The 20,000-nt window shown below is 43.5% G+C and overlaps 2 protein-coding genes across 3 annotated transcripts in view; both read left to right on the top strand.

Moving 5' to 3' along the window:
- The window catches only part of LOC311250969 (cGMP-dependent protein kinase 1-like), a 47,752-nt gene extending 29,755 nt beyond the window's left edge, over window positions 1–17,997 (top strand). Inside the window, exons 1-10 of one of the 2 annotated variants that reach the window (XM_084343185.1) lie at window positions 8,831–9,738; window positions 9,945–10,041; window positions 11,193–11,332; window positions 11,493–11,582; window positions 12,060–12,201; window positions 12,368–12,531; window positions 12,621–12,743; window positions 12,825–12,887; window positions 13,057–13,123; window positions 13,726–17,997. In XM_084343185.1, coding sequence (XP_084199311.1) covers window positions 9,575–9,738; window positions 9,945–10,041; window positions 11,193–11,332; window positions 11,493–11,582; window positions 12,060–12,201; window positions 12,368–12,531; window positions 12,621–12,743; window positions 12,825–12,887; window positions 13,057–13,123; window positions 13,726–13,824 — 1,149 coding nt within the window. In that variant the 5' untranslated portion in view covers window positions 8,831–9,574 and the 3' untranslated portion in view covers window positions 13,825–17,997. Of the gene's footprint in view, window positions 1–8,830; window positions 9,739–9,944; window positions 10,042–11,192; window positions 11,333–11,492; window positions 11,583–12,059; window positions 12,202–12,367; window positions 12,532–12,620; window positions 12,744–12,824; window positions 12,888–13,056; window positions 13,124–13,725 lie in introns of those variants that run through there. The other variant, XM_084343184.1, reaches the window with a different exon arrangement.
- On the top strand, window positions 4,403–5,821 carry LOC311250948 (E3 ubiquitin-protein ligase TRIM39-like; the record flags this gene model as incomplete). Its single annotated transcript, XM_084343114.1, has 1 exon — window positions 4,403–5,821. The coding sequence occupies exon 1, from the start codon at window positions 4,421–4,423 to the stop codon at window positions 5,819–5,821; it is 1,401 nt and encodes a 466-aa protein (XP_084199240.1). The 5' UTR covers window positions 4,403–4,420.
- Window positions 17,998–20,000: the final 2,003 nt, after the last annotated feature.

The raw sequence follows: 20,000 nt of genomic DNA, 5'->3' as shown, positions 1-20,000 counted from the left end.
ATCATCAGGAGGAGATGATGACTGAGTTTACAGTTTTGGGTGAACTGTTCCTTTAAAGGTCTGTTAACCAATAGTTTTGATCAGTTCGGGCTAGTTGTAGCACCAATACAATAAACACGCATGCTCAAACACTCAGATATCACACTTTGCTGCAGTAGGCTCAGCCTTTGGTCCCCATAAGGACTGTTGGTCCCAACAAGGTGGTGTACCAGAGAAGGTCCCCAGTAGGTAACAAAAATGTGTAGAACACACACACGCGGTCGGGTTGTAACACCACATGTTGTGTCGTGTATCAGATGACTGTTGGTCATGTGACAGAATGAAGTCATCTCCTCTTATGGTATAGATTCAATACAGCACACACACGCACACGCACATGCACACATGCACGCGCACGCACACACACACAGCAGGTGTCTCACTGTCAATCACAAACGTTGCTGTGTGTGTGTAAAATGTGTTGTGTGTGTGAGTGTGTGTCCTTCAGACCTGCTGCTGCACACTGTTTATGAACTGAACTCCATTTTTATTATGTTTTATTTCATATTTGATTCTGAAGTTTTCTTCAGGAGTGTTTTAATGACTCAATGAACGTTACGACGTTCACGAGATTTCTCCGTTAAAATTACAGACATGTGACTCAAGTCATTCAGCCGAGTCTTCAGCAAGTCCCAAGTCTTTTTTTCTTCTGCACATGAAGTAGAGATCGTCCGGTCTCACCTGCAGTATCTTCTCTTAACGAAGAGAACAGACCAGGCATTAGTACCTGTCTAATATCATGATCAGCCAACTTATCTAACAAGTATGACAATGGATTAAATTTGTATTCCAATTATTGATATCCAGTTAGTAGTAATGTAAGCAAACAAAACTAATAACTTTACAAAGTTAATTTATTTCTTATTTCTTCTCAGTCAGAACAATATTCCCTCACTTCACTTTTAAACAACGAAATCCAGAGTTAAAAAAAATATTACTGAACTGAAAATAAATAGACGAGTCGTAAGAGCCTTTAAAGAAGAGTGTTAATGATGAGTCATGAATCAATCAAGAATTCAAGAATTGTTTAAAAAATGTATAAACTGAATCAGAGACGGGTACAAATACATCAAAAAGTATCGTGTCAGATTATAAATACATACTTATCAAATATATTAAAAATAAAAAACAAATTACTGGCACAAGAATATGTATTTAAATAAAATACAAGCAATTTGTATTTTAATTAAATACAAAGAGCATTTAATACAAACCGATATAATACATTTTAGCAAACTATGAGCCTCAATATGGATTTTATAGAGCCAGTTGTTGAATCGCGACAGCAGTTAAAATGAGTCGTTATCACGTGTTCTGTAATTTATCTTTCAGGTAACTTGTTGTCTGAGTTATCGGTCCTTTTAGCTCCGAATGCAGCCGACCCTGGTTGTGCATCGAACACAGATCATGTCAGTGGTTGAAACAGTTTTCAAATGGAAAATTTCCAACAGATTTCATTTATTCATAGTGATTAACCAACAATCAATTGTTTAGGCGGCTGACTATTGATTAAAGAAAGCTTAAAATTAACATCCCTACTTCCAAGTCGAATCACGTCATTTATTTTCTGTCGAGTCAAGTTGAGGGTCGTAAAAACAGTGATATTAGTCGACTCGATGTGTTGAAAAAGATTTTAACATAAATATCTTAGAGGTTTCAAAGAAATCCATAAATGTGAATGTTGCTGCTGTTTTTGTCACTTTCAGGGTTTTTGAAAAATCTGATTTACTTAAAGGGGCAAGATGTAAGAATCTGAGCCTGATTATCAACAGGATGTGAAGAAATAACAGTTTTGTCATTATGACTATGAATTGCGTTGCAGCGATATCTACTTAAGTTAGCCCGCTAATCAGCTAGCCTTGGCCCGTCCCGTTCCAAAGCTCCTGTGCTAGCAACCAACACCTACCCAGCGCACCAAACTCGCAGTTGAGACAGCTAGCTAACAGCAGCTACAGTTAGCAGCAGTTAGCAGTTACTCTGGTGATTTGCTGCCTCCTAATTGTTTTAAGGCTGAACTTGACAGGTGACAAATTCTTACATGTTGCACCTTTAATCTTACTTTTATGTCTTTTCAAGAAGCTTTTTTTATGTCAATGTTTTACAATTTCAAAACTATTTGACTCTTAAAAAAGCTAAATGATGTCAAATTAAATGAGTTGATGTTTTCCATCATGTAATGTATTAATGTGTGAATAGTTTAGTTAGTGGTTTTACAACATAACTGTTTCTGCTCTTCCATCTTTGACATTTACTTATATATCTTGTACAAAACAGTACAAAGACAGTATATTTCATGTTTCATTGATTTTTGTAAATATATGTCCGTTTCAAACAGCTGTGACAGTGTCAACACAAGACTGGGAAACACAGCTAACACAGCTCGTTTGTTAAAAATAACATCCTGTTTTTATATTTCACAGCGTCCAGACTCTTTTAGACTCTGGTTGTAAGTTAATTATAGTTTAAACGTGTTGATGTGTCGCTGCTGCCTCTCACAGTTGTGTAGGATTCAGTGTTTTGCTCAGGGACACTTCAGCAGGGTGAAGGTTGGGGTATTTGAAGCTCTAACAGTTCATCTCTCTCTCACTATAACCGACTATTTTTAGAGTGTTTATGTGTTGGTTTGTCCTGATAGAACGACCGGCAGCAGCTTCTGTTTCTGCAGAAATCTGATTCCACAGCGTTAGTTTCCAGGAAATAGTCCAGGCCCTGTCGGGGTTGGTTGGCTGCTGGTGGGTTGGGACCGCTGTGTTTTCTTTGGCAAGTGTCAAGATTTTATTTAGAGCTGAGATGTTGGAGGTGAGAGTTGACAGCTGTTGTCATATCAAAAATCTTCAGAAATATGCCAAACTAGCCTGATAGGCATCTTTGAAACTCGAGTCTTTGGCACCTTGATGTAATGTTGTCAGACCAGTGGACGGGCTGACAGCAGCTGAGCTGAAACAAATTCAAAGTAGAAGGTCACTCAGCGAGCGCAGACGTCCTCCAGTGCCAACACTGCTCGCTGAAACAACATTCAAATCCGCAAGAGCAACATAAATATGTCTGGATATATTTCAAAAGCTGGAATCAGAGGACTTATGAAAGTGAAAAACTAAAATATCAGAAAAAGTGCTGTCACTCCCCTTATTCACACACTGGTGTGGGGGTGTGACCAACAGGATTTTCTCAGTGCTCCTGATGGCCAATCTGATTATATTGGTACGTTCATCCCCTGATACTTTCTCTTCCTTCTACTTTAAGTGTTTGAAACAAACAAAGCGCTTCAGGCACTGACAGTCAGAGTGTACTGTGTTCAGGAATGCAGTATTACTACTCTGACAGATACTTTCTTCTGAGTCCTCCCATGGCGCGCTTCAATGATATGACAACGATCGAAACAAGACGAAGTCTACAACAAGTATGTGGCTGGACCGGGTACAGTCGTGTGTGAACTAGTGGCCGGTGTGTTACAGGGGTAGTGTGTAGAAGTATCTATCTATAAATGTTCATCTTAATCCTGTAGATATTTTTTAGGACACCTTGACGAGGACCACTTGTATAGGTGATCTCATTCTTTTGGTCACTACCCAGAGCTCATGACCACAGGTGAGGGTTGAAATGTAGATCAACTGGTAAATCACGAGCTTCGTCTTCTGTTTAAGCTCCCTCTTCACCAAGACGGTCCAGCTCAACGCCTGCATTACTGCTGACGCCGCACCAAACCACCTTTCCATCTCGTGCTACATCTTCACGTCACTCGTGAACAAGGCTTTGAGATACTTAAACTCCTTCACTTGGGGAACACACCATGAAATGACAAGAGGAATGAGTATCTCACCTGGTATGACTTCAAGATACCAGAGTGAAACTGGATTCAAATGAACAACTGATGCTGATTGTAGAATTAAAACATTACATCAGAGCAGGTAGAAGTACAGGTGAATCCTGAAGCCCTCTGTTCACTTTAAACCAGGGCCAACAGCCAAGGACAGATGGTTCCTGGTTGATGTTCGGTGAGGGTTGGGGTTGGCTGATAAAGCAGTGAATTAATACTTTGGTATGAAAAACAACCAGCAGAGGCGGTCTGACAGAACTCCGCTTCTCACCTGACTCACCTGACTCACCTGAGACGAAGCAGGAAACAGTTTGTTATCCTTTGTCACTGAACAGAGACGCACAGACTGATTCAGTTCACCTTCAGACCAAACTGACGACATCCTCCAAGTTCAGCTACGAGAGAGAAAAACTACGACACTGCTGCTTCAACCTGCTGACACAATGTGAGTTTCACTAAAAACTGAACTCAGAGTGAATTTCAGTGATGTAAGTAGAAGAGGGAGGGGAGCCATGACTGACTGGACTTCTGTCTGATGTGTTTTCAGCTTCACTCAGAGACAAAATGGCTTCCAGATCAGAGGAGGATCTCTGCTGTCCGGTCTGTCAGGACGTCTTCAGAGTTCCTGTTGTTCTGTCCTGTAGCCACAGCTTCTGTAAAGACTGTCTGAAGAGCTGGTGGAGAGAGAAACGATTAAATGTGTGTCCAGTTTGTAAGAAGATATCATCAACAGAAGAACCACCTTTAAACCGGGCTTTAAAGAACCTGTGTGAGTCGTTCTTACAGGAGAGAGACCAGAGAGCTTCAGAGGATCTCTGCAGTCTGCACTCTGAGAAACTCAAGCTCTTCTGTCTGGACCATCAGCAGCCGGTGTGTCTCGTCTGCAGAGACTCAGAACAACACACCAACCACAGATTCAGACCCATCGATGAAGCTGCACGACAACACAAGAAGAAACTTCAGGAAACTCTGGAGCCTTTAAAGGAGAAGTTGAAGGTTTTTGAAGAAGTTAAAGTGAAGTTTGATCAGACAGCAGAACACATGAAGGTCCAGGCCCGACACACAGAGAGGCAGATTAAGGAGCAGTTTAAGAAGCTGCACCAGTTTCTAGAAGAGGAAGAGGAGACCAGGATGGCTGCACTGAGGGAGGAAGAGGAGCAGAAGAGTCAGATGATGAAGGAGAAGATGGAGGCTCTGAGCAGAGAGGTAGCAGCTCTTTCACACACAGTCAGAGCCACAGAGGAGGAGCTGAGAGCTGAAGACGTCTCATTCCTGCACAACTACAAGGCTGCAGTGGAAAGAGTCCAGCAGCGCCCCCTGCTGGAGGATCCACAGCTGCCCTCAGGAGCTCTGATAGACCAGGCCAAACACCTGGGCAACCTGAGCTTCAACATCTGGAGCAAGATGAAGGACATGGTCTCCTACACTCCTGTGGTTCTGGACCCAAACACTGCTGGTCCAGTCCTGATCCTGTCTGAAGATCTGAGCAGTGTGAGACGAGGAGAGAGACAGCAGCTTCCTGATAATCCAGAGAGGTTTGATTATTACGGGTCTGTCCTGGGCTCTGAGGGCTTTAACTCAGGGACTCACAGCTGGGAGGTCGGGGTTGGAGACGGTACACGCTGGGACCTGGGTTTGTGTGCAGAGTCTGTCCAGAGGAAGGGACGCGCGCAGTCTGGATGCTGGGTAATAGGGTTAAATGAAGGTGAATATTTTGCAGAGTCACCATCAGGTCTCACTGATCTCGTAGTGCAGAAGAAGCTCCAGAGGATCAGAGTGAATCTGGACTGGACCAGAGGAAAGCTGTCGTTCTCTGATCCTGACACTAACACACACCTGCACACCTTCACACACACTTTCACTGAGAGGATGTTTCCATTCATTAACACTCGGGATAAAGTGAAGATGTTACCAGTGAAGGTGTGTGTGACAGTGGAGCAGAGCAGCCAGAGACAAAGACGATGATTATATTCATGATGTTTATTTGTTAAAGTGAAAAGTGAAGCTGCACCTGCTCCTCCTGCTCTCATCATTACAAACATATCTGCATTATTGATTCACTTATTGGTTGCTGTTCCGTTCAGTGATTTAGTTTGACAAATCTTTTTGTTTCTATTGTTGACATTTTTCAAAATGATGTCACTAGTTTCTGATCTTTATGTTTGGTTGTTTTTTTATTGATCCTGTGTTGTTTACATGTTTTATTATTTGGAGCCACGAAGAACTGAAATCACTTCCACTGATTATAGCATATTTAATCATGAAATCAATGTTTGACATGACATGTTCACTGCATGTACAATCTGTGTTTCATATTATTACACAAATGTAAAGTAATGATGACTGAGCCTAAAGTCAGGCTCAGCCATCATCTCCTCCTGATGATATAAAGTCAGGCTCAGTCATCGTCTCCTCTGATGATATAAAGTCAGGCTCAGTCATCATCTCCTCCTGATGATATAAAGTCAGGCTCAGTCATCGTCTCCTCTGATGATATAAAGTCAGGCTCAGTCATCGTCTCCTCCTGATGATATAAAGTCAGGCTCAGTCATCGTCTCCTCCTGATGATATAAAGTCAGGCTCAGCCATCATCTCCTGATGATATAAAGTCAGGCTCAGTCATCATCTCCTCCTGATGATATAAAGTCAGGCTCAGTCATCGTCTCCTCTGATGATATAAAGTCAGGCTCAGTCATCATCTCCTCCTGATGATATAAAGTCAGGCTCAGTCATCGTCTCCTCTGATGATATAAAGTCAGGCTCAGTCATCGTCTCCTCCTGATGATATAAAGTCAGGCTCAGTCATCGTCTCCTCCTGATGATATAAAGTCAGGCTCAGCCATCATCTCCTGATGATATAAAGTCAGGCTCAGTCATCATCTCCTCCTGATGATATAAAGTCAGGCTCAGTCATCGTCTCCTCTGATGATATAAAGTCAGGCTCAGTCATCGTCTCCTCCTGATGATATAAAGTCAGGCTCAGTCATCGTCTCCTCCTGATGATATAAAGTCAGGCTCAGTCATCATCTCCTCCTGATGATATAAAGTCAGGCTCAGTCATCGTCTCCTCTGATGATATAAAGTCAGGCTCAGTCATCGTCTCCTCCTGATGATATAAAGTCAGGCTCAGTCATCGTCTCCTCCTGATGATATAAAGTCAGGCTCAGTCATCATCTCCTGATGATATAAAGTCAGGCTCAGTCATCGTCTCCTCTGATGATATAAAGTCAGGCTCAGTCATCGTCTCCTCCTGATGATATAAAGTCAGGCTCAGTCATCGTCTCCTCCTGATGATATAAAGTCAGGCTCAGTCATCATCTCCTGATGATATAAAGTCAGGCTCAGTCATCGTCTCCTCCTGATGATATAAAGTCAGGCTCAGTCATCGTCTCCTCCTGATGATATAAAGTCAGGCTCAGCCATCGTCTCCTCCTGATGATATAAAGTCAGGCTCAGTCATCGTCTCCTCCTGATGATATAAAGTCAGGCTCAGCCATCTCCTCCTCCTGATGATATAAAGTCAGGCTCAGCCATCGTCTCCTCCTGATGATATAAAGTCAGGCTCAGCCATCGTCTCCTCCTGATGATATAAAGTCAGGCTCAGCCATCGTCTCCTCCTGATGATATAAAGTCAGGCTCAGCCATCATCTCCTCCTGATGATATAAAGTCAGGCTCAGCCATCGTCTCCTCCTGATGATATAAAGTCAGGCTCAGCCATCGTCTCCTCCTGATGATATAAAGTCAGGCTCAGCCATCGTCTCCTCCTGATGATATAAAGTCAGGCTCAGCCATCGTCTCCTCCTGATGATATAAAGTCAGGCTCAGTCATCGTCTCCTCCTGATGATATAAAGTCAGGCTCAGCCATCATCTCCTCCTGATGATATAAAGTCAGGCTCAGCCATCATCTCCTCCTGATGATATAAAGTCAGGCTCAGCCATCGTCTCCTCCTGATGATATAAAGTCAGGCTCAGCCATCGTCTCCTCCTGATGATATAAAGTCAGGCTCAGCCATCGTCTCCTCCTGATGATATAAAGTCAGGCTCAGTCATCGTCTCCTCCTGATGACATAAAGTCAGGCTCAGCCATCGTCTCCTCCTAATGATATAAAGTCAGGCTCAGCCATCGTCTCCTCCTGATGATATAAAGTCAGGCTCAGCCATCATCTCCTCCTGATGATATAAAGTCAGGCTCAGTCATCTCCTCCCTCCTGATGATATAAAGTCAGGCTCAGTCATCTCCTCCCTCCTGATGATATAAATTCAGGCTCAGCCATCATCTCCTCCTGATGATATAAAGTCAGGCTCAGTCATCGTCTCCTCCTGATGATATAAAGTCAGGTGAAGTCTCGTAGTCCACAGAACATTTCTGGAGCTTCACAGTAAAACAGAGTTGCAGCGTTCTGCTGAACACCTGAAGCAGCTGGAGATGATTTAAACATCAGATGTCTCCATGCAGCTCGTCTGCTGAGATCACAGAGATCACAGCCTGATCTGAGGAGACCAGCTTTACAGCCTCAACATGCAGTCGGACGGGATGCATGTTGATGCTACGGGATGCTAACACTGTTAGCTCAGCAGCTACAGTGAAGATTTCATCTTAGAAAGCTCCAGAAATGTTTTGTGGACTACAAGACTTCAGGAATGAGGAGATAAAGACTGAATTTAACTTTCTGGGTTAACTTTTAATTAAAACTACAAACTTAATAAACTTATAAGAATGATAAAATGACTGTAAATATTAAACAGATGGCGTTCACAGGAAAGCCTCCTCATAAATGTGTTGGATTCTTCATGTCCTCTGGTTTTGAGGTCGGGACAGTCTGTCCTGCAGCCTCCTGTCTGTCTGTTTAATGACTGAGGTTCGTTTACTGGGTGAACCTCTGAGCAATGTTTCCACGTGCTAAAAATACCAGCAGCAGCCTCCTGCCATGCAGCTCGTCCTGTCAGGTTGGCATTACACCCTGCAGGACTCAGCTGGAGCAGACGTGGACGCTGTTTTGACTAAAAGGACAAACCTCTCTGCGGCTTTCCTCAGTCCTAGTTTCTGTCTGAGCGTGCTCAGTTGGACTTTTTCCAAGCAGGACGCCCACAGACCTGCAGTCTAGATAATAAATAGGGTAAAAAAGCAGGACTTGAGGTAGATTATCATCCAAATCTATCAGTAGTACAAAGAAGTTGTGATATTTCCTATTTGCGACACTGCTGTCCTCATCCTCGTCTTTTTGTGATTCTCACGGCGTCCCGCTCGGCTCAGGACCGGCATCATTTTTGGCCTTATTGCACACAGAGCTGGAGGATCTGGCAACCTCACTGCACCGCCGGTCACACCAGACCAAAACATCGGACCTTTTCTGCCACCATCGCCCCAACCCTCACCATGTAAACTGGACGTGGAGCTCTTCCTTTGAGACGGCCCTCTTACGGACGCTGTGCCGAACGTTTTCGTGAGGACCGAAGACGAGTTTAATGTCGATACGTTTGTTTGCACTTTTACACTTTTGACCAAGAGCCGTTGCTCCAAGTTTTGAAGGAACTTGAAGACTTTTGTCTGCAGAATAAAGAACCAGACCGCCAAGATTTCCAAAAATTATTTTCTTGAAGTAGTTTTATGTTTCAGGACTTTTCTCAACCAGTTCTTTGGGGATAAAATCAACTAAAGACTTACCAAGTTGAGAAATCTGTCTGGTCCATTTTTGTGGATTAATAAAGTCTGGAGATGAGAGAGTTGTTTTCAGTCCCAGTGAGGCAGCAGAGAGAGCGGATCACCAGCCTCCCTGCTCCTCCCTCCTCCTCCTCCTCCTCTTCCTCCTTCCCCATCACCTCCTTCTCCATCCAAACCTCCAAGAAGTTCCCGTTCTTCCACGTGGTCAAATGCTGCAGGTAAAATATGACGTGGGGCACGGCGCTCGCATCTGATTCAAAATCTTCTTTGAAATCATCTTTACATCTTTACAGATTTCAGGTTGAAGAACTAAAGATGAAAGATGATCCGTGCAATGTGGTTCATCTTTCAAAATGTCCTGAAAATGTTTAAAGTGCTGTTTTCCTGTGTTCAGTGAAGGCACCGCTGTGTTTTGTACTTGCAGGTACGAGGCAGAGAACGCCTTCTTCTCCAGTCTGAAGCTCACCGACTTCAACATCATCGACACGCTGGGAGTCGGCGGCTTCGGACGCGTCGAGCTGGTACGATCTGGCAACATCGTAAAATGAGATATTCACTGATTTACAACGAATGATGCAAGATTTAAGATTTTCATCTTCATGTGGTGATACAGACGAGAGTGATAATCAACATCTCATGCTGTTTTAGAAAAGTCTCAGGCCAGGTTTTGAAACTACCTTTAGGTTGAGACCAGTTTCTGAATAGTTTATCCATCAATGACCAAGAGCTTTTGTTTTGACAGACAGACTAGATGTAAAATTTTGGAAAAATATTTTTGTGTGACAGCCCACCGCTGACATTTTAGACCCGTCTCGTCAACATAAAACAAAACATACAAAGATCATCATCTCGTCTTCGTCATGTAGAAAAGGTGTTCAATAAAAGAATTAACACTGAGTTGGATCAAGAAAGCATCAGTTTCTGTATTTCAAGATTTGATCTGATTAATAGTCTATTCTGTACAGGACTGTGTGTGTGTGTGTGTGTGTGTGTGTGTGTGTGTGTGTGTGTGTGCTCTCAGCTATTTTCAGTAACTTTCCAGTAAAGTATCAGTGCTGGTAACTGGAAACCAGTAATCATGTGATTGAGAGTCCGGGCTCCCGCAGGATTCTCTGAGGTTCTGGAAGGAACAAAAATAATCACAGTGGAACGAAGATATTAAACGTCTGGCCTTTACTGAGCTGTTTTGTCTTAATGAGTTTCTCAGTTCATTATAACCAGACGTTTAGTATTTTGCTTGTTTATCAGACTGTGTTAGTGCTCTCAGTGTACACAAGGTGTGAGTGTGAGTGAAGACGGGTGTGGAGGACGTAGCGGGAGGTGCACTGCAGCAGCGAGGGTCGAGTGTCTCTGCCGCAGGAGGCGGGGTTTGAGGGGAAGCCCTGCGAGGGTTTGCCCAAAAACAGGAAGGAATCCCCGCTCAGGTTCTCCCATCATCCCTCTGGAGATATTTATAGTCGTTGAGTCATAGTGTAACTCTGCTCCGAGGAAAAACCTGACCTCCGACTGCCAGTCTGACCCTCAACATAACATAACTCACAGAGGAAGAAGATAAATCAGTATATATGTTGAGAGGAGATTTATTCACTGTTGGTTTGAGGCTGAACATGACAACAAAGGGGGTTGTTTCCTGTCCAGGTGTGATGCTGACTGGATGTTTGTTCCTGTTCAGGTGCAGCTGAAAAACGAGGAGGCGAAGACGTTCGCCATGAAGATCCTGAAGAAGCGTCACATTGTCGACACGAGACAGCAGGAACACATCCGCGCAGAGAAACACATCATGACCGAGGCGCACTCTGACTTCATCGTCAGGTCAGTGCGACGACCATTATCATCAAAATAAATGAATAAAACAGTTAAAAGATTGAAACATAAAATATGACAACAAACATGAACTCCCCACAGATAAATGTTATAGTATCAGTTCATTTTTCCTCTCAGTTTCTGACGAGTCGTTCCTGTTTGTGTTCAGGTTGTACCGGACATTTAAAGACAGTAAATATCTGTACATGCTGATGGAGGCCTGTTTGGGAGGAGAGCTGTGGACAATACTGAGAGACAGGTGACACCTCACACAGTTCATCATCGACAGAGTGGGGGGGTGACATGCAGCAAATGACCGCATGTTGGACTTGAACCCTGGGCCGCTGCAATGAGGACAAGGCCTCTGACTAGGGTCACACGCTGTGCTAACTGAGCTACCGGGGCGGCCCTGAGTGCCATTCTAATTTTAATTGATATAACAAAAATGTATTTTTGACCAGTAAAGACATGCAACAAACAAACAAAGTGGATGTGACTTCAGTCACGTCCACTAACCCGCAGATTAAAAATGTTTATTTTAGTTATTTGAAACCCTAAAAAGCAATAAGTATAAGTAAAAGTTTGCAGACAGACAAGAAACAACTAAAGACAGCTAGCACAATGGAGCAGAAAGTTAAAGATGTACGTTCAGTAAACCTAAACTTTCAAAGAATCAAAAAGCTCTGAACGGAGAGGCCTCAGGGAGCCGTCACAGTCTGACCTGTTTGTGTTTCAGGGGTTCATTTGAAGATTCGACCACCAGGTTCTACACCGCCTGTGTGGTCGAAGCCTTCGCCTACCTGCACGCCAAAGGCATCATATACAGAGACCTGAAGCCTGAGAACCTCATACTGGACAGCCGCGGATACGCCAAGCTGGTAATTCCATATTTCATCATAAAATACTATTCAACAGTTAATATGTATGGAAGGTAACATCCAGTGCGAATCACTGCTAATGTTAGCATGCTAGACTAAGTGGTACCACTTTCTGACTTGAGTTGTTGGGTGAACTGTTCCTTTAATCAATTTTGTCATTTTCCAGGTGGATTTTGGTTTCGCCAAGAAGATCGGAGTCTGTAAGAAGACGTGGACGTTCTGCGGAACGCCGGAGTACGTGGCTCCAGAGATTATCCTGAACAAGGGTCACGATGTTTCAGCTGACTACTGGTCTCTGGGCATCCTGATGTACGAGCTGCTGACAGGCAGGTGAGGATACAAACAGAGGAGGGACAGTAGAGTTCAGTAGAGTCAAACATTGTTATTTGCTGTCCTACAGTGTCTCTGTGTGTCTCCAGTCCTCCGTTTTCAGGTCCAGATCCGATGAAAACCTACAACGTCATCCTGAGAGGCATCGACATGATCGAGTTCCCCAAGAAGATCACCAAGAACGCTGCCAACCTCATCAAGAAGCTCTGCAGGTAGGGGGCGCTGTGAGCCTGTCAAGTCAAAATTCATTGTTTTTGTCTCCGAATAAATCTTTAAACTATTTGTGTCACCAGAGATAATCCCTCTGAGAGACTTGGAAACCTGAAGAACGGAGTCAAAGACATCCAGAAGCACAAGTAAGTGAGTTGAGAGGAAGCTCACACCTGATTGGCTGTTTCAAACCAAAAGTAAACTAAATGTTTGTAAAGTCAGTAACAGTGAACTGACCGTAGCTATATCAGCTCTCACGTGTTTCAGTTTTCAGTTCAGTGTGAAGATAAAACTGATCTCTCTGTCTCTGTTAAGGTGGTTTGAAGGTTTTAACTGGGAGGGCCTGAGGAAAGGAACTCTGACTCCACCCATCACACCTGATGTGAGTTGTAATAAACATTAAATTATTTTTCCCTATAAAGACATCGAACTCATGTTAGACCCCTGACCAATTAAAGCACTGTAAATGTTCTGAAACATGACAACAGCACAATAACAAGGTGATTCAGATAATTTTGCAATATCTGCAGTATATATTGTGATATTGTCCGGTTTTGACTAAATCAATTGAGAAACTTGCTGTTGCCAAAAATCCAGCAAATGTGGTTACTTCAGGTGCCCTGGTGGCCGAGGTATTTAAGGCACCAATCATGAACCCAGTTCAAGTCTAGATGGAGACATGTGGTTTATATCTTACAGCCATCTTTCACTCATCTCTCAACCCTCTAAGAGCCAAGACAAACCAAATCAAAAACCAACAAACTAATGGTGAACTAATTGGATAGGATGACCCCCGCCCCCAGCCCCTGATGTGAGCAAATTGTTGGTGCCACTCTGGTACCAGTTTTTCCGGCTTGGAGCAAAGACCTGGTGCCAGAGTAAAAACTGGCTCTTAAACCAGCACCTGAACCGCCTTGGTCGAAAACGTTTAAATGAGGATTAAACTTCTGTTGAAGATTTTTGACTCTGTGTGGTTCTGTCCAGGTTTCCTCTTCGACCGACACCAGTAACTTCGACAGTTTCCCTGAAGACACAGACGAGCCGCCACCGGACGACAACTCTGGATGGGATTATGACTTTTAGGCTAGCTCACATCCAAACCCAAAGCCCAACACCCTACGGTGGGTGGTGAGGTCCAAATCTGAGAAGACAACAAATTCTCACCAGGCTGAACAACGACAAGGTTCATGTGCCATTTGGAGGATGTTTTACTCGTAGCACCTTACTGTTAGTCTGCCTGTGTTGGTTTTAAATGTGGCTGGACACTCAGTGTTTTGTTTTAACATTGTGTCACCAAATGATTTGAGTACCGAGTATGCAGTAGGCAGCAGATGGAACAAGACTGAAGGCCTTTCGCTGGTCAAACTGGTCTGGTCTGTTTGCTCTTACTGGGAGGAACCCTGACCTGCCAGAACATCTGAGAGGATGTCCAAGGATGAGTTCACTTTGACAGGGTGTCCCTTGTACCGAGACCAGGGCCACTTGTTTATCAAGTCTCTCAGAGAATTAACTCTGTCCAAGAAATCTCAGAACAATGCATCCTTGGTTACAAGACAGTTCTGACTTTTACGACCTGAGAATGTCATCCCCGTTCCTTCAGATTTTAGATGGCTGTCAGAACTCTGGAACATTATCACTCCATCTACAAAACGGGGCAAAGACACAAGAAAGACAACAGCCCTGATTCTGGCTCTGGCTTTATGTACCATATCTTGCTGCAAGGCCCCTGGTTATCAAGTCTGTACGAGCAGGAAATCAGTCCTCCACATGTTGACCTTCTTTTTGGCAAGAGTATAAGCATGTCCATATGTTTCATGACTGGGTAAAGTCACGCCAGAACTCTTGAACATAATCAACAAAACTGTGCAAACGATGCAGAAAGACATTTTTGTGGTACCTTGGAGTGACTCTGAGAAGCATGAACCCAGAACCACAGATTCCTTGAGTGGCTGCAGCTGAACTTTGGGTATCCTCAATGTCAACAGTCAGTCACACAGCACCGGCCATGTTTTTTGTCCCATATATTGCTGCAACCCTCAAAGATAGCTTGATGGCAGTCAGTGAAGAAAGCAGGTCAATCTAAAGGGGGCAAATCATGTCACAAAGTGCTTCCCTTAGGAACAGACAAGGGTGGATTATCAAACCAGCAAAGTGGGCAAGTGAGGCCTTGTCTTATTTAGGGTCTTTCTGCCAGAATCTAGTTTTAATACCTTAAATATAATATAAATATTTATTTTACGCTAACATGGTGCATACACTGATCAGCCTACACATTAAAACCATGGATGGGTGAAGTGAACATTGATCATCTCGTTGCAATCAAACGTTGGCATTCATGTGGATGCTTCCTGACACCACACACCCAAACACTGTTGAAGACCAAGTACACCCCCTCATGCCATCAGCACTCGACGATGGTAGTGTCTTCCCCATCAGGACAGTAAACTGCTCACTAATGAGACGTCCACCTGGCCACCAAATTTCCCAGATCCCAGTCAGATCGAGCATCCATGGAACTTCCCACAAAGTGTTCTCTGTGGAGGCCCAACTTTGAATCAGGCTTGGCTTTGACCTGTGGAGGTCCTGCTCTAGGGCTGTCATGTGGTGCCTGGCACCAGGGCATTTTCAGCAAAACCTTTGAGTCCTGTGGGTTACAAGTGATGTAGAGAATGGCCCAAGAAACCTGACATAGAGCTCAAGGTGTCCCCAGATTCCAATCCAATCGAACATCCATGAGAAAGGCTGGAACAAGTCTGATCCTTGGAGGCCCCACTGTGGATCGGACTTGGCTCCGACCCATCAAGGCCTGGACACAGAATCTCTGGTTGAGTCCTGTGGGTTGCCAGGTAGGGCTGATAATGGCCCCAGAAGTCTGACAAAGATCTCAAGGTATCAACCTGGCCTCCCAATTCCCCTGGATTCCAATATGATCAAGCATCCACCCACCATCAATGGAGGCCCCACGTACAACCCAGTGGCCTAAAAGAATCCGTCGCAGGTGCCCTTTGGACTTTACAGAACACACCCAGAGGCCCTGTGTTCATGCACTTTGGACTTGTTCCGGTACCTCGCACAGATGCTAGATCTGATTGGGATCTGGAGAATTTGGAGGCCACCTTGAGGTTTTTGTTGTGTTCCTCGGGTTATTCCTGAGCAGTTTCTCTTCTGCGTTTTTGGCCGAGTGTGTTGTCCTGCTGGGGGACCACTCCATCTACGAGTACTGTTGCCATCAGAGGGTATACTTGGTCTGCGATGGTGTTTAGATGGGTGAATCGTGTCAAGTGGGATCCATGTGAGTCCCAGGACCAAAGGTTTGCCAGCAGAGGATTGCACTGTAATGAGTTAGTGACAGTTTTTCTGTTTCCAGAAGCTGAGAAATTCAAATTGTCCCCTCAGATACCTCCTAATGACATCATAGACACCCTGTCATTCTTCAGCCAAAGTCAAGCTTCTGCTCCTGTCAAGTGTTCTTGTTCATGACACTTAATCTTTGACCCCTTAGAGGGATATTATACTTCTGCTATCACTGCTGCCTGTCCTGTGATATCTGGTGTGGTGTTTTGTGGTCTGGAGGCGGTTCTGGAAGTCTTTATGGGCTTTTCTGACCCTGTGAACCCAGGTTTGGCCCTCTGAGAGCAGGCTGCAGACAGAGGAACTTAAGACTGAACAGACACACTCGAGGTCACCATGATGCCTTCACTTCTCATTTCATTTTTGGTAACTTTAAAAATCCAAAGACAGAAAGAGGTCTGGGTGTAGCAGCGGTCCTCCTCACCAGATGATGATACGAACATTTTTACTTTTAAACTTTCCTTTCTGTCATTTGTTATGTTGTGACTCTTTGGATCATAGCATGACAAGAGATATTTTGTACATATTTCCAAGACTTCCTTCATATTTTTGCACACACACACACACACACACACACACACACACATGCACGACTTGGTTGAGTTTCTTATGAAGTGTTTGTTTCAAAATCGAGCAAGTTTCAGGATTGTTCCTACTTTGTGTTTAAGGCTCTTGATCTACTGACTTTGTGGTTCTACACCTCAGAATCACCTTCACATCTGAGTTGGTGAACAAATCAAACAGGTCTGGTGTTGTGATCTTTGTTGACTGTTTCCTGGAGGTTTTTTTAGCGTTTTTTTTTTTTTATGTCTGTTGACAGTATTTTCTGATTTATAGAATGATAAAAAAAGACATATCAAAAATTTCCTCTGTAAAAACCTTTGACTCTAACATTTTTTAACAACACAATGAAACATTTGTGCATAAAAATATCAAATATCAGAAAACTGGTAATATATCAGTTTGATCGAGAGGTTTAACCATAAAAAAGTGATTCATCTGTTTATTTCAGCTTGTGTTGATATTTCGTGGCCTTTTGTGAAAGCAGCTGATAGTCGTCTCACTTTAGTACGAAGCCTTTGTATTAGCAGCCTGATCCTGTTGTGATACTTTTGTAAACTGATCAGTGATGTGACTTCTGTGCAGCTCTGCATGAAAATACTGGAAAAGTTCTGTTTTCACCACCAGAGGGCAGAATACAGTCAGACGCTCAACACCATCAAAACAGGAAGTGGAAATAGTCTTATTATCTTTGTTTCTCTGAGTGCTGAGTACGCAGCTAGAGTCAGGACATGGTTAGCCTGGTTAGCTTAGCATAAAGACTGGAAGCAAAGGGAAACAGCGAGCATGGTGGCCAGGAACATGGTGGGAAGCCAGTGGGGGATTGTGTCCTTGTTGTTAGGGGACAGGATCTCCGGGTCCTGCCAACGCTCCCAATGTGAAATATTTTAAATGACTCCAGGGAAGATTATGAAATTCACTCCACCACCGCACACTGACCGAACAGACTGAGTTTAATGTTGAGCTGTGAACAGTGAAAAATACAATCAGAGCAAAAACTGATTATAAAAAAGATGTTTGGACCAGAAGAAGAAATATTTATGTTCATATTGATTCTTAGTGATGATATTTTGTGGTTATGAAGCTTGAGTGTCACTGACTTATTTGTATATACTGGGAATATAGTGCTTTATAACGTCTCAGTTTGTAGATTATCAATATTATTATTATTATTATTATTATTATTTTTATGACAGTGGCTGCTATGGTAGCTGAAGAAACCATCTGACTCGCTTTGTCTCTCCATTCAAAAAAGCTTTATGGGCATGACTGTTAGAAACAAAACAAAAACAAGTTTGCCAGAGCAGTTTGATCTGTTAAAAAAATAAAATCTGTACAAAAACAGTGGTCTTTGTCTCTCTGCTCATGTAGTTTGGCTCATGGCTGTCTGACAGTAGCCAGGGGAGGAGAGATGTGCTTGTTTTTAAGTTTTCTTTGCACATCTGCAGGCTTTAAAAACTGTACAGTTAATTTCATATCCAGTTTCATTCTATCAATAGTCAGTAATGATGCATTGTCATACAGAAATATTTAACAATTCAGTTTGATTATTTATTTATTTTTACGTGTTGCCCCATCATTTCATATAATAAAATCTTTTTAAGTACAATATCCCTTCTGGAATGTAGTCGAGAAGAAAATGCTTCAGTGCATTTACCTGATGTACTCAGACAGGACTCGAACCGACAACCTTCAGCACCAACAGCCGCTTACAGCTGCTTCCGGTCTCTATCCTGTCTAGTTTTGGATCGACGGTCTCTGTGGCCTGCTGTGAACTACAGGAAGTTATTTTAATGACGGTCAAACTGCTGCTAGCTCCTTTAGTTGACATGGAGGAGCTAGCTAACTGTTAGCAGGAAACTAAACAGAGCTAGCTAACTGTTAGCAGGAAACTAAACAAAGCTAACTAACTGTTAGCAGGAAACTAAGCAGAGCTAGCTAACTGTTAGCAGGAAACTAAACAGAGCTAGCTAACTGTTAGCAGGAAACTAAACAGAGCTAGCTAACCACACAGCTTCATTCTGCCACTTTATCAGACATTAAACACATCAGTGAGTTCAAGTTATTTTGAAAATGAGACCTTCCGCCGCACGTTGACCAGAGTCATTAGCTGTGTCCAAATTCAGAGGCTGCATCCTTCGAAGGACGCGGCCTTTGCAGCCTCCGAAGGCGAGTCCTTCAGAGAGACCTTCGAAGGCCGTGTCCACTGTTGTTAAATTTGACGGTCTATTTCCTGGTTGCGTCACCAGATGTTCCCGGCCTTACCCTTACGTCACGATTTCTGCTGCCCAGGCCCGCGAAAGAGAGTTGACTGAATGGACTAAGGCTTTACTACCAACGGCATAATGCTTATTTATGCTGTAGGCTAATGCATCACCAGCGTCATGTATTTTAACTGAAAGTTAAAATTTGGAGGTTTTATTGTCCCCTGAAGTTTAACATCTCGCCTTGGATGTTCAAATGAGTAAAAACCGAGTATAAACCCAATACTTAGATTTAAATGTCAAGTCTGCGCCACTTGATGTTGCCATTTTTCTTGCTTTCCCTCTTCTGTTTCGGGACTGAGCAGCGGCGTGCAAAGGATCTTGGGATATGGGAGGCCGCGAAGGATAGTAGCGGTGCGTCCTCCGAAAGGTTCCTTGGATTTTGGACAGCCTTCGCGCGGCGTTGTGACGTTCAAATGCGCCCTTCAATGGATGCAGCCCCTGAATTTGGACACAGCTTGTGACGAAATTCATTGTGCCTTTTATTTTGAAGGATATTACCGGAAACCCTATTTGTTAATACTGCTCAAACCAACCAGCTGGTGTCTGTATGAGCAGAACGCCGTTAAAACTGCAAAACTAAAGACACGGCTGTGATTACCGACCAAGCATTCAGATAAAATAAGACTCTTCAGCTTTTCTGTATCCGTTACAGCTTCTTCTTTAATTCGGCCAAAAAATACTCCACCAAAGAGCAGACGAGAAAGTATCATTTTAACTCTATCCAGATATTTACCCCAATTCTGTCCATACTTATATCATCAGGAGGAGATGATGACTGAGCCTGACTTTATATCATCAGGAGGAGACGATGGCTGAGCCTGACTTTATATCATCAGGAGGAGACGATGGCTGAGCCTGACTTTATATCATCAGGAGGAGACGATGGCTGAGCCTGACTTTATATCATCAGGAGGAGATGATGACTGGGTTTTACCTTTTTGAAAGGACTGTTCCTTTAAGACTTAAAAGACTCTCAAAGGGACATGTTGACCATATTTGGTGCTCTGGAGGTGTGTTTGTATGTTAATGAGCCTGGATGAGATGAAATGTGTAGAACAGGACTGATGTCGCGCAGACTGT

This window comes from Pagrus pagrus (assembly GCF_965226575.1).
Source record: "Pagrus pagrus genome assembly, chromosome: 21".
Classification (NCBI taxonomy): domain Eukaryota; kingdom Metazoa; phylum Chordata; class Actinopteri; order Spariformes; family Sparidae; genus Pagrus; species Pagrus pagrus.
This window is presented reverse-complemented; position numbering and strand designations above follow the sequence as displayed.